Source organism: Sinocyclocheilus grahami, unplaced genomic scaffold (genome assembly GCF_001515645.1).
Source record: "Sinocyclocheilus grahami isolate Dianchi unplaced genomic scaffold, SAMN03320097.WGS_v1.1 scaffold231.1, whole genome shotgun sequence".
NCBI lineage: Eukaryota > Metazoa > Chordata > Actinopteri > Cypriniformes > Cyprinidae > Sinocyclocheilus > Sinocyclocheilus grahami.
The window spans coordinates 446,193-459,951 of record NW_015505410.1 but is presented as its reverse complement, the minus strand read 5'-3'; the positions used below and the strand labels follow the sequence as shown (position 1 = coordinate 459,951).

The following is a 13,759-nucleotide window of genomic DNA, read 5'->3' as shown; positions in this document are numbered from 1 at the left end:
TTCTCACGTGTCATTTATCATATTGCTTTTCGTTTTATTACACTATGAAGATAAAACTTCAATTTTCCCAGATTCCAGGAGCCAGTTGGACTCGTGTTAATATGCTCTTGATACTTTTATATGAAGCTTAATTACAACAGCATTCCGTCTCAAATGAACATAGAAATCATACACATTCAGACGTGCTCTTGTTTTCAGTTATTGATTACAGTGAAATTTAACATTTGTTTAACAGTGAATGTATTAGTGCTGAACATATACACAAGGTGATGCTATTTCATTATGCAGAGGAAATCTTTGTTTATAAAAAACGGATTTAAGGGAAATCTATTAGAAATGCACCTGTAAAGTCTTAGACCAGTAGGTGTAGCTTTCTTGTGGTATTTATCAAGTTTAATGTTAACCAAAATATGCGTTAGTCAAAACGGAAAACGCAGTCAAGCTTAACATGTAATTTACGAGAAAAAAGAAAACGAGAATTTTTATGTGTGCAAATGTATAACCATAAGCAATTTTAAAAGTCAAATAGGTTGCTTAATCAACCAGATATTTTACGATGACCCACCGCGACGAATGACACATTTTTTTTTTAGAAAGAAATACTGTTGATATTAGGCTATTTATCGCATAGCCTACAAATGACACGAACTAACGGATTGATTTTTTTCAAAAACACAAACAAATGTTTTCAGAACAGATAGAAGTTTATCTGCTTGTTAATTCGAATGAGGTTAATTCACTGTAAGATGGCCATCTCCAAATTCCAGTTTAGAGTTTCTCTACCGTGCTTGTTATTTTCCTCTTCTTCCATTGGACGACATATTTAGGCTCTTTCCCTTCCTGCGTTTCCCATTGGTCGTGCTGGGCTTGACAAATACTGAAGAGGGTTGCCCTTAACGCTTCGAAAAAAGCTTTCCAGAAGTGAATATCAATCAGAGAGGACTCAACGACAGAAAAAGCGACGCAGAGAAGTTGGACGGAGACTCAAAACATCGATTAACAAACTATCTTCTCGGACAAGGTATTGAGCCAAAGTCTCTTCGTTGAGAATGGGTTCTTTTATTTTCAAGCCTTTAAAGGGCGTAAATTAGACTTGGGTTTGGATTACCATCGTCACCGGAGACCTAAATCCACCCATTATAAACATTTTTGCGCGTGCGGCATTCCTGCGCCTGCCGCCCGGACGGAGTTTCTATTTATCCTCCGTTGGATTTGCAGTGGGAGAGATGAGTGACAGGAGACGATCCGCTGCTGCTCTGAGTTCACGAGCGCACGCCTTTTCGGTAGAAGCCCTGATCGGGACAAACAAGAAGCGGAAGCTCCGGGGCTGGGAAGAAAAGGAACTGGAGCTGTCTATGGAGAGCCTCGCGAGCAACGGACAGTTGGGAGACGGCGAGGATCCTGCTAGTTGTCTGGATATCGATCCGGGTTAGTGCGTGATGCCACTGCAAACTGAATTGCCATGAACTCCGTTAACATCCACCATAACGTTTGACCGCATCTGCAAACTAGCGTTTTGCCATTGAATAAAATGTTTCGATTATAGGCCTATGTCTATACACCTGCATATATGCAGGCAAAATATAATTTTAATTAAGTAAAGCAATATTTGTTTATAATATTAAACAATATCTGAAAGGGTTTTTTTATTATTAAATTATTTTGCACAAACTATATAAAGCTATGCGGTATTTCTATGTCAGTGAAATTTAAAATGAAAGTCCTTTTTTTTTTAAAGAGACAAATCCAAAAGAAAGTCTTCAACAACAATCATTCATGACAGATAAAAAGTTTTGGAATAGCCTACCACAGCTTTAATTGTTTTAAAGTACAAAATTGCATTCTACAATAGAACATTTGTAACATGTTGTGACTATTCGTCAAGAAAAGGATCGGTGTTTTAATTCCGACTAAGAAGAAAGTGAATTTATAAACATTTAGTGTGCATGGGTTAATTTTCGGCTAACCCACGATGTGCACCTATAGGGCCTAACAATAGTCAAATCTTGCTCTTATGTCTTATTAGGTCGAAAGAAGCGTAGGCCTATATACAAATTATTTGGAAATATAAATAACACAGAGCTTGAAACTGTTCCCTGTAGATGGATGTCAGTTTGTGCCTGTTATGCCCGTCTTCAGGTCGTTTCAAAAGTTAAGCGCTCTTGTGAGTTCACGCTTGCAGGCGCTCACGCACGAGTGTGTGTGTGTGTGTGTGTGTGTGTGTTTCTTGGTTTCATCGCTGTAGTTCAACTGTTGCAACGTTAGTAATCACTTCATTAGTCTCGCTTCAGAAGCATTTGCCATTAGGCAGATCATTAAATTGCACACAGGCTGCTGACTGATCATTCTGCACATATTCTGATATAGCCCTCTATTGACGTTGGATTTAAAATATGACTGTTCACCTCATTTTAAAAATAATGGTGAGAATAGATCGACAGAAGTTAGTTCGGCAATTCTGAAACCAAAGTGTAGCATTTTTCAGAGGAGGACGAAAATTGCGACAGGTGAGGATCCTCACCTGTGAATATAATCATTTTAATTTTATTCTGAAAAAAAAAGACAACGGATAGACAGCTTTTAGTATAGTTTTTAAAAATAATGAACAAGATTTGATCTGATTTCTTTGAGATTATACATTCTGGGCCAACAGGTCACAGTAGGCCTCCATGTGTACAGATATTATATTATCGTACTAAAACAACAATTACAGCAGAAAGAATGAAACGTCATTTTTTTTTCACCTCGAACTGTAAACTGTTGGTGCGAATTATACAGAAAACCTAAATGTGCGTTCAATGAGCTAGTAAACGTAGACCTTTAGGTATTCTGTAATAACATGACACTTACATGTTGCATGGTAAACCCCTATGAATATTTAAAATCAAATACTTGGATTATTTATTTAAAGCATTTTAACTTAACTGCGCAATGTTCATGCTCTTATTTGGCCAAAACAGAGAGTTCATAAATAGAATAGAACAGAACATTTTTTTGTTGTTGTTACATGACAGGAAAAAGGACAACAATAGATCGTCATTAGGCTAATTAAATGGCACTATAATTTCAGTTAATCTAAATACATCGATGGAGATATTCTCTTGTCCCACGCGCATGCACACAGATGAACTTCTCATCTGTCTGAGGTTGAAATCCAGACGCGGATGAGTCGATTCTGTATTTTAGTCAGTTTCTGCTTCTCTTTGGGTGAACACAAATGGAAACAATTCTACGACTTTGAAGAACAATAGGCCATCTATAGTTCTATAGATCCAATCTTGATTAAATTAAAGAGGAAAAAATATTTAACTATAAACTTTTTATGTATTTATTTATTTTTAAATGCATTTCAAAGTCTTTTAGACATCGGTGTTTTAGCGGCGTTTAATCAACATGATTAGTTTTTTTATGGTAAATCGTAAAACATTTTAAATTAGAATGTTAAGAATAATTTTTACCTTTAATATATAATTACGGACATTCTTGATTTTACCCATTATATATTTTACATCATATTTTAAATATAAATATAGACATTGTAATAAGCACATCATTGACAGTTTCGTGTAAAATGAGTTTAGCTTGGCTTATTGTGCTTTTCCCAACCTAAGATGTTTTGCCATAAATAAACAAATCAAATATTGCGCTATTTACTTTCATGAATCATACTTTGGATATGGACAGAGTTTTGTGCGTGAAAACAAATATTAATAGTAAGAGGTCTATGTTTAATGAAAATATTACATCAATGAAACTATGAATTGCATTCTGTATTTGTTCATGCTCAATAAAGTCTTGAAGTTATTCAATAAATATAAAGTCTGCTCTGATGTTAGGTTAATAGCGTTTTAGTGTAGTTTTTATAAATGACGTTCCTTCGGTGTCATTTAAACCATCATATTTTTACCACTCGCTTGCATAATTCCCAGAGAGACGGAGTCCAAATAAAAGACGACAGATGCGTACATTTAAAAGGAGTCTTAATCTTTATTTTTATTACCTCCCTCTTACATGGGCGTCAATTACAGCCCAAACCGAGCATAACTTAACCTGCAGTTCAGTAAGACCTTTCGCCCCTTTCTTTCTCGGCGGGATTGCCAGGTATTTCCGTGCCATTTTTACACTTTACGATCAAACCAACATGAAAACATGTCTCCATTTATTGGTGTAATTCCTTGTCTTGAAGAATTATTGTAGTGAAGAGTTATTAGACATTATAAAGGTTTGCTCAAACTATTAAAATTTCTCACTCAAATTTATTTCTTGCACCTATACTACATTATGTTTTCATCATCAATAGACCCTTTCTTCTGATTCTTCGCACTGCTGCAATAAATCCAGAGTGTAGCAATTTTTCGTTGGAAAAGTAAACAATTTTGTTTTCACCAGAACCCTTTATCAAGCAAAGTAACGCGTGTCCAAACTGTTTGACAAGTTATACTCTATAGGCTCTTCTTTTGTATGATTTGTCAAAAATAGAGACTGAATTAGTAATTACTATGATTTTATGGTGAAACTTCATGAATAGCCGCGTGTATTTTATGCCCCTGCTACTAATAACCCTATAAATTTAGAGGTGTACTGAACGGGGTGAGCGACCAGACACTTTTCTCTCATTATGAACAAGAGATTTATGACGTTTAAATGAAAAGACAAAGAAGTTGCTTTTGAAGTGTAAAATGAGGAATTAGCCCAAAAAAAGTCTTGTTAGACATGAGCCACGTTTTTAAACATGGCCCATTTGTTCAGTTTATTTAGTTTGTTTGAGCTATTTTATAGACATTTTAAGTCTGCTTTTCTAGCCTTTACATAGTTTCTTTATATATATATATATAAATCTATATATAGCTTTTTATCATAATGGACAATTTTAATACTTTCAAAGATGCACAATTATTTTATTATTTTATTTTTATGCTTTTGTTGGTGTCAAAGTGTTGTATTTTTCAATATAATATACATCACTGTAACAGGCTATTCTTATTTAAATGATTTGATTAATTAGCTTCATCGAATTCATCTTATCCACATTTTGTGAATCATTATTTTTTATAATTTCACTTCTTATTTTTAACAAGATCATTTTACCATATTTGTCAATGCTATCACTGTGTAATTAGACTTGTTAATTAAACATGTAATTACAATCTGTTCTGTTTCAGGAGAATGTTCCCTGCTATGAGAGTTAAAATCGTGGGACTGGATCCACATCAGCAGTATTACATTGCCATGGACATTGTAGCAGTGGACAACAAGAGATACAGGTAAGCACTGCTTCAAAGAGTGTGTAGCGCTGTTAGCATGCTGTGAGAAAGGAGGAAAGTAACAAAATAACTGGAAATTTGTCTATAAACTGGGAAGCTGATCCCCCTTGAAATGAGGTGGGAGATTTACATGAATAAGCAGCACTGACAGCAACCCTGACAGAGTTGCCATATCAGCATTGAAGGTGGTGTAGTGTGTCCCTGTGATTTTGCTCTCACCATGACAACTTTCCATCACACATGCTTACAGACAAGCTTTACTTGAATGCAGCTAAAGCCTGCATGTACGGATTGCAGTAGTGCACTTGTCCTTTCCATAATTACATGTGCCATGTTACAAACTTAAGTCTTCCCAAATTAAGTAGATTTTTATTTAGTTGTAAATAATAAAAACCTAATAGTCAACATACAATTGGTTAGCTCGCCTCGTTTCTTCCTACGCATAAACGCATCTGATTTTTGTTTGTATTCAGTGAAACTATTTGTTTTGTGTTTATGCTTTAGTCCCACATGCTTTGTCTGAGAACAGAACTGGAAACGGCTGAAATCTGTGCTCTATTTCAGGGAATTAGAAGCAAATGGAGGATATATTTTTCATTAGTCATACATCAGTGCTTCACATATAAATAAAATGTGTTCCTATTTTTCAAAACTTTAAAAGTCTGCTACAATTTATGCAGCAACTTGAAAAACCCATTTTGTTTTTTAAAGGGCTGATATGATGTTGCTAAAAAGAACATTATTTTGTGTATTTGGTGTAATGAAATGTGTTTATGCGGTTTAAGGTTAAAAAAACAACTTTATTACAACATTATTTTGTTTTTTAAAGGGGTCATGATGCTGCTAAAAAGAACATTATTTTGTGTATTTGGTGTAATGAAATGTGTTTGTGGTTTAAGGTTAAAAAAACATGAACTTTATATAAATTTTCCACATACTGTACATGATTGTTTCTCCTCTATGCCTGCCTTTCTGAAACACATAGATTTTTACAAAGCTCATCAATCTGAAAAGCGAGGTGTGCTTTGATTTGCCAGCTATCCAGTGCGTTGTGATTGGCTGAATACCTCAAGCGTGTGACGGAAATGTTACGCCCCTCACCATACTGTGATGATGCCCTGTCAGGCCGGAGCGACGATTCAAAAACATGAAAACCCATTATAAACGAGGCATATGTTGCATCCAGTGGGGACATAATTACGGATTATAATGACTTTTAATGATACTGTCTTTTTACACGTTGCGTTGCATCGCGCCGCGTAAACATAAAACCATGTCTGCATTTGTGATCAGAGAAATGACAAACAACAAGCGCTACTCTACACTGCCAAATACTCGCGTTTGAATCATCAGTGGCAAATTCTTTAAATATAAAAAACTTACTTACAGTCTGTGAGTCAGAACAGCCGGCATTGTAGTCTACTCTACCAGGATCAGGAAACAGTCCTCCATATAATGCGCTGGACACATCTGAATATTTGGGTTGAAGTGTTCTGGAACAGTGTTGTAAATACAACTTAACCACTGATTTCTAGTCCTGTCCTCTTTTGGAAGGCCAAACAAAGTAGTTTCGCTTTCACAAGGAAACACTTAGTGTCACACATGGCAGGCTAGAGTGAGCGGCGGCGAGTGGCCTTGAGAATGGCGCGGCCGGCGGATTTGATGAAGGAGCGTCCGGAGGGCTTGCGGCAACCACATGTGACGACCCCGGGCTGGATTCTGCTTCGTCCACGGTGAAAGCCGATCCGGCGATCGTCAGTGCAAAGTTGATGCATTTCCTCAGCGACCAGCACGGATCAGCTCCAGGCATGATGAAGCGATATCGTCCTCTTTTGGAAGGCCAAACAAAGTAGTTTCACTTTCACAACGAAACACACAGCGCATTCATGACATGGCGGCAGCAACAATACTACAGCGAGAATAAAAGTTATGCCTTCTTTCTTTGCGTGAACATTTGGGCAGCGTTATGCAAATCTTCCCACAGAGCGACGTAGGTATGTGGGGGCGTGTTTTAGATAGGTGTGGTTGACTCTTAACTTTTATAAAGAATATCTCTTTGGATTTGAGACTTTAGTCTTTGCAACTTTACAGATCTTCTTTATGCACCAAAAGCTTGTAACACTCCAAAGAGAAAGGAAAAATTTTAATTGCATCATATGACCCCTTTAAATAAACACAAGTAACTTTGTGGATGTTACTGTGTTAATTACATTGTAATTTACACTTAAGTGAACAACACAATAATCTTCCAGTTCAGTTCTATTTAGATTAATGTATGCATTTACTGAAAATAAAACCACAGCCATTCAAGGACTGGCCTTGAAGACAGCCATTTAGTGCCCCCAAATATCATGGAGGATTTTAGAAGCCAAAAGATCTTGTAAAATTAAATAGGATTTTCTTCCTGGCTGGGGAATTTACCACAAGGCTTTGCAAACGGAGCAAAGAGCTGTCACTGGAATGCCTCATGTGTCTTGAGGGCTCGGGTCTGGAAACGCACCTTTATTGGAATTTACTCACTTTATTTAGGCGCACTGCCCTTTTCAAGGGACATAGAGTTTATACTAGACGTGTTAAATCTTTCTTTACGTGTTACTTGAATTACTTTTCTCTTTAATGGGGCCATTTGGTATGGTGTATATTTGAGAGAAGAAGTAGGAAACAAGCATATCTGAAGTGAACTATTTAGAAAAAAATGGTTTTGTTATGTGTACATTAATGTTTAACATTGCTGTCTTGTTTCTCTATTAGGTCCTTGCAATTATAATAAAACATCTATGCTTCTGCGTACAGTGTACTACATGTGTTAAATATTGTTGGACTCTAATGGGCAGTCGCTCCACCTTCTGTCTAAAAAGGTGTCACATAAAGTTGGATCTTTATTGATTGTGCTAGTGCCAGATGGCAGATTTATGAAAGATGAAAGAAGGCTAATCAAATTTCCAGTCCTTTTTGGTCTTAGGTTTCCCATTTCTTTAACACTTTTCCTGCTACATAGAGCATAAACCTAAACAGGACTCCAAAGAGGAAATTACAAAAATGCCTGGCACTATATGCGTGTGTGTGCGAAGGATGGGCAACGTGTGAGTGTTTTTGTTAAAGCACACATTTTGTACAGATAAATATGGCCTTTATCTATTTAACTTTAGATCAACAGATTAATGTGCATAAACACACGTGCACGCCACGCACATTCATGTCTGTAGTGGGGTGCTCTTGGAGAGAATAAGACAGACACGGAGGATGTTTAATGCTGCCAAGCAATAACAAAATGGGCCAAATGAGAGTTTTGTTCATGTTTGAGAGCTGGGTGATGACTTTGGCAGAGGCATCACAGTTAAGCACTTTCAACTGTGCGCATGGCCAGAACTAAAGGCATCCAGCTGTGCCTCAGGCAGTCAGCTGAGGGAATGCCCTGCTAACAGGACTTTAGCAGTGCCCAAAGACACATGTATCAGAACCATTTTAATGCTTTCCATTAATTACGTTCATATAAAAATACTTTTGCATACATTTTAAACAAGAGTCCAAAACAACAAACAAACATTCAATTCATCTTAAATTTGTATGGTCTGTTTACTCTGTTAGAAGTGTTTTGAACAATCAAAAATTGAATGTTTGAGCACATGAGTAATTTTTGGTATTATTAACACTGAATCACTGGCCACGGGAACAGAGTATCATGGCAAATATATGCTCATTTTTGCAGGTATGTGTATCACAGCTCAAAGTGGATGGTGGCGGGAAACGCGGATTCGCCAGTGCCGCCCAGGGTCTACATCCACCCGGATTCACTGGCTTCCGGAGACACCTGGATGAGACAAGTGGTCAGCTTTGACAAACTCAAGCTCACCAACAATGAGCTGGATGATCAAGGCCATGTGAGTGCGCATTTAATAACAGTTAATGTAAAATTTATGTCAATATGTAAACATATGCTACTGTTTAAAAGTTTAGGGTTTGTTTAATATTTGTTGTTTAATGTTTAATATTTAAAACACTAAATTGATCAAATATGATAGTAAATACATTTATTAAGACTTATATTTCAAATGAATGCTTTCTATTCATCAAACAATCCCGAAAATGTGTCAACATTGATAATAATAAGAAATGTTTCTTAAGCAAAATAATCAGCATATTAGAATGATTTCTGAAGGATCATGTGACAATGAAGACTGGAGTAATGCGTGCTAAAAATTCAGCATGGCATCACAGGAATACATTATATTTTAAAATGATAAAAACAGAAAACAGTCATTTTAAATTGTAACAATATTTCACAACATTTGATCAAATAAATGCAGCTTTGGTGAGTATAAGATACTTAAAAATGTTACTGACCCCAAATAAATATATTTGATTACTAATATAAAGTAAAAGAGTGAGGAGACGTTGCATACACCTGCTTATCCACATCACTGTATTCATAACACACGCTAGTTGATAGATTACAATCAACCCCCCCCCCATCTCCCCAATAGACATCTGTATATTCTCGCAAGCAAGAAAATCATTATTCAGTGTATTCTCTGAAGAACTGGCAAAACTGGAAAAATATTGATTTTATTGTACTTGACTGATATTCCCAATGTGTATGTGCTGAACACAGACAGCTGAATACACATGGAATGTATGCACATTGTATTGTTTGGAAATGCATACATTATATCCTCCTGAGAACCAGAAATAAAAAGCTTTGTGAATTTAGTATTTTTTCATGTCATTACATTGTTTAGAGCATAAGAAAAAAATGGTAAAATAACATTTTTGAAAAATTATATTTTATTCATAAGTTATGCTATGTCCTCTGTAGAGGACACCAGGACACAGTTTTTCTAAAAATAAAATGACAAGAGTAGACATGAAAAGATCATTTTTAGGTTTAAGGATTTTTTTATAACTAACTTTAAGGATGGTTCTCAACTATGTTATAAAATATATAACACAATGATTTGATATACCATTTTGCTTTATGCAATATGTGTGTAAAAATTCCATAAACTGGTTTTCCCATTAAGCACAATGTTATCTATACACTGTATCTAATTTGCATATTAAAGTGCTGTTGGGACAGCATGTTGAAAAAAGAAGTGTAATAATGGGAGTAGTAATTGGCCAGATGTTCATAATAATATCTAATATTTCATAAGAATATTGATATGTAATTTGTTTTCCTATTCAATTCTTTTGTCTCCCAAAATGTATAATAAACATGCTTTTAGTCCTGGTGTACTCTACAGTGGATATGTATGAAATTATGTCCTGTTTCATAACAGAAGGTCATATTTTGATTTTAAACCCCATAACATATTCCTGAGATGTTGATTTATGACAAACAATTTGAAAATTAATCAGATTTAAATTATAATTACAAAATATTATCATATTTCCATAAGGATGTACAACTTTATCACTAAATTAATGTCAGCCATTTTTAAAAACCAAGGAGAGGGAGTGGTCATGGTGAAACATCCAATCATTTGGTATCTCTGAAAAGCCCTGAATTTGCTCTGTACAGGACATCCAGACTTAAAACTGTGACATGTGAGGCCTCAGAGAAATTCACTAAAATATAATGTCCACTACAGAGACAAAAACTCCATAGCTGGGTCTCAGGAGGATATGAATTGTTTTCAAGTTGTCCTGCGAATCTTTGGTTTTTGTTTCACTGTTGGAGTATGACTGTCTTGTGCCTGGCTCTGGTCTGAAGGAGTGAGTGCACAGGGATGATTTTATTATCAGACCATCAGAGGACACTCTCATCCCCAGCACGTTTTGTTAGGTTGTCATGGTTATCGTTCAGTGAGAGTGAGAAATGGGGTGATACATCCAGCTCTGTCCAGAATAATGAGATCCACAAGAAAAATTGAATTTTAAAGCTTAATTTGCTCAGTATGGTTTTAAAGGCTTAGCCCTCATGTTTTCATTCAATGTTTCTTCATGTTTTGAGATTAACTGTGTGTCCTTTATGTTTGGGGTCCCAGAAAATTCAGTGTATAAATGTAAAAAATAAAATTAATAATTTAAGGTTAGCTTTTATTGTCCAATTGGTATTAATCAATTGATATATTAAAATTGATATTATATACATATTGATATACTTCATCAAAACCCAGTTGGCAGATATTATTCAAACTCAATCCTTCTGTTTTAACAAAAGGTAGACGTGCACTTAGATAGGTGATTGTTTTGCAGTGTAGTATAACAATTTTGCTTGGGGTCTTTAAGCTATTGTAACATAATTCTTCATTTAATTGCATGCAATCAATTTTAATATGTAAAATGGAAATTACTCAATCCAATTATGATTACATTATTCATTGTTCATATCAAATTCCCATTGTGGCATGAATAATTCTCACTAAATACTAATTTCATGTTAATACTATGTTGTTAGTATTGGTGGTGTTGTGTTGGTAGCCCTAATAAGTTATAAGTCATGTGATGTTAACTTAGAGTGCATTTATTTCTTTAAATATGTGGTTGTTGAGTGTCACAGTGTATTGGGCATTGGATGGGTTGAAAATCCTGATTTGAAAAAAATGTGTGCAAGAATATTTATTGCATGGAAAAGGTTTACTCAGTTTAAGTTAAACAAGTGTTTTTAAATGTATTTTTCTTGTCTGAAACAGAGCAATATTGTTTTGATTAATGTGACCATCCACTTTTAATTTATGTTGAGTAGCCAGTCATCTGCTCATGACCAGTAGAATGGTGCTGTTAAGTCTGAGTGCAGAGAATATAGAATAATTGCACATGACATGTTGCGTATTCTTTACAGAGAGATGCAGTATCAGTATTTTAGATGCAGGGTTGGTGTGGGTAAAACAGTTGGCTTAGGCCACATCTGCGAACTTCGCTGCTCTACTGGCATCTCCTCTGCATATGGGGCTGTTTTGACTCGAGTCACTGATGCTATCACTCGAGTATTCTGACAAATGTAATGACATATGGTTGTTACAACTGCAGCAGGCTGATGTTTTTTCAGGAAGCGGAGAGGGGACTTTTCTTATACCACAACCTCGTAAAAAGAGACTTTATTTTTTGTTCGCCTGGAGGGCGAGCGAGGGCCGGACTTGAAGTTAACCCTGGAATGTTCTGTGTGGGACCTCGCCACCACACTGTAAAATCCAATTAGTTGGGCTTACTTAAAAAAGCATGCAAACCGATTGCCTTGAAAAAAACTAAGTAAAGTGAAATAGGAATAGTATGTTGTACTGACAGATGCTTAGTTAGTATAGTTTACTTACACGAGAGTTCTAGTAACTAAAAAAGAACTGTAGGGGATACTTGATCCTTTCATTTAGGTTTACTCATGGCTTAGTATAGCTACCCACTGACACCCAGAGTGCATTGCGGTATGAATCAATTATACAGTTGCTTTGTTTTACAGTTGTTGATTTTATTTGACAATTTTATTTGCTGTCTTGTGTCAGTAGTAGCACAACAAAAAGAGCAAATAAAATGGTTATTGTTACAAGTAATGAAATTAAATGAAATTGAATTGTTACTATTGTTGTGATTCACGTGCTGAATGTTTAAGTCTGTGTGTGACTTCAGCATGTTACCACTCATGATTTAAGGATTATATAAACCAAATAACAGCATCTCAGAGTATTTTTGAAATAATAAATTTGATAAAAGTTCATTATTAAACATACACTAAAACTTTATTTTAAAGATAAGTCATGTTCTAAAAGCAACTTATTTAATAGTTTACTTCTTTTGAAATCACTATTACTCTGACTTCATGATGCATTACTGCATTAACAGGAAGTAAATTTTAGCGACTTAAACCGAGTTCAAAGTGCTCAACCAAAGGGAACGCTAATCACTATAATGGTGAGTTTAAAAAAACACATTTTAGGAAAATCAACATCTATTTATGAAGTTAGCTTATGTGATGTTCGCTCAAATATTTCAGTTGTATTGAAAATTCAACATTCAAGATGACTTTGGGAAACGAGTGAATGCAACTAGTGAAAGATAACTGCAGGCATTGAGGAAATGGGTGAAAAGTCTATTAAGACTCTTTTTCTTTTCCTCTTCTTCTGTTGTTATGTTGCACATTAACAACATATTAATGCACTGCTGCCTCTCACTGGTTTATTAATGTCATTTGTGGCTACTTGAATATTTTAAGTAAGTGTCACTCAAAACAGTAAGTAAATTGTTTTATTTGCCTTGAAAGTAGCTGTAACTTAATAAAACCTAGTAAGTAAAACAACTTAGTAAAGATAACTAACTAAATCTAAGTAAGGTAAACTATTGGATTTTACAGTGCATGGAGTATATGAACCTCAAAATATAATTTAGATTGCAGTTTCATAGCAAAGAGGATTGAAATATTACTGGTGTAGAATTATGTGGATGCTTCCACTTTAATAGTAGAATTATACATATACATATAAATAATTAAATTAATATAAGTGTAAAAGAGAGAGAGAGAGAGAGAGAGAGAGAGTATGTGTGTGTGTGTGTAACATATACAG

General features: G+C 35.3%; 1 protein-coding gene across 1 annotated transcript in view; it reads left to right on the top strand.

Moving 5' to 3' along the window:
- Window positions 1-1,226: 1,226 nt before the first annotated feature.
- Window positions 1,227-13,759, top strand: part of LOC107597415 (T-box transcription factor TBX15-like) — a 21,803-nt gene continuing 9,270 nt past the window's right edge. The window contains exons 1-4 of the mRNA XM_016288464.1: window positions 1,227-1,428; window positions 4,029-4,101; window positions 5,163-5,264; window positions 8,974-9,145. Of these exons, the coding sequence (XP_016143950.1) occupies window positions 1,227-1,428; window positions 4,029-4,101; window positions 5,163-5,264; window positions 8,974-9,145 (549 nt within the window). The remainder of the gene's footprint in view (window positions 1,429-4,028; window positions 4,102-5,162; window positions 5,265-8,973; window positions 9,146-13,759) is intronic.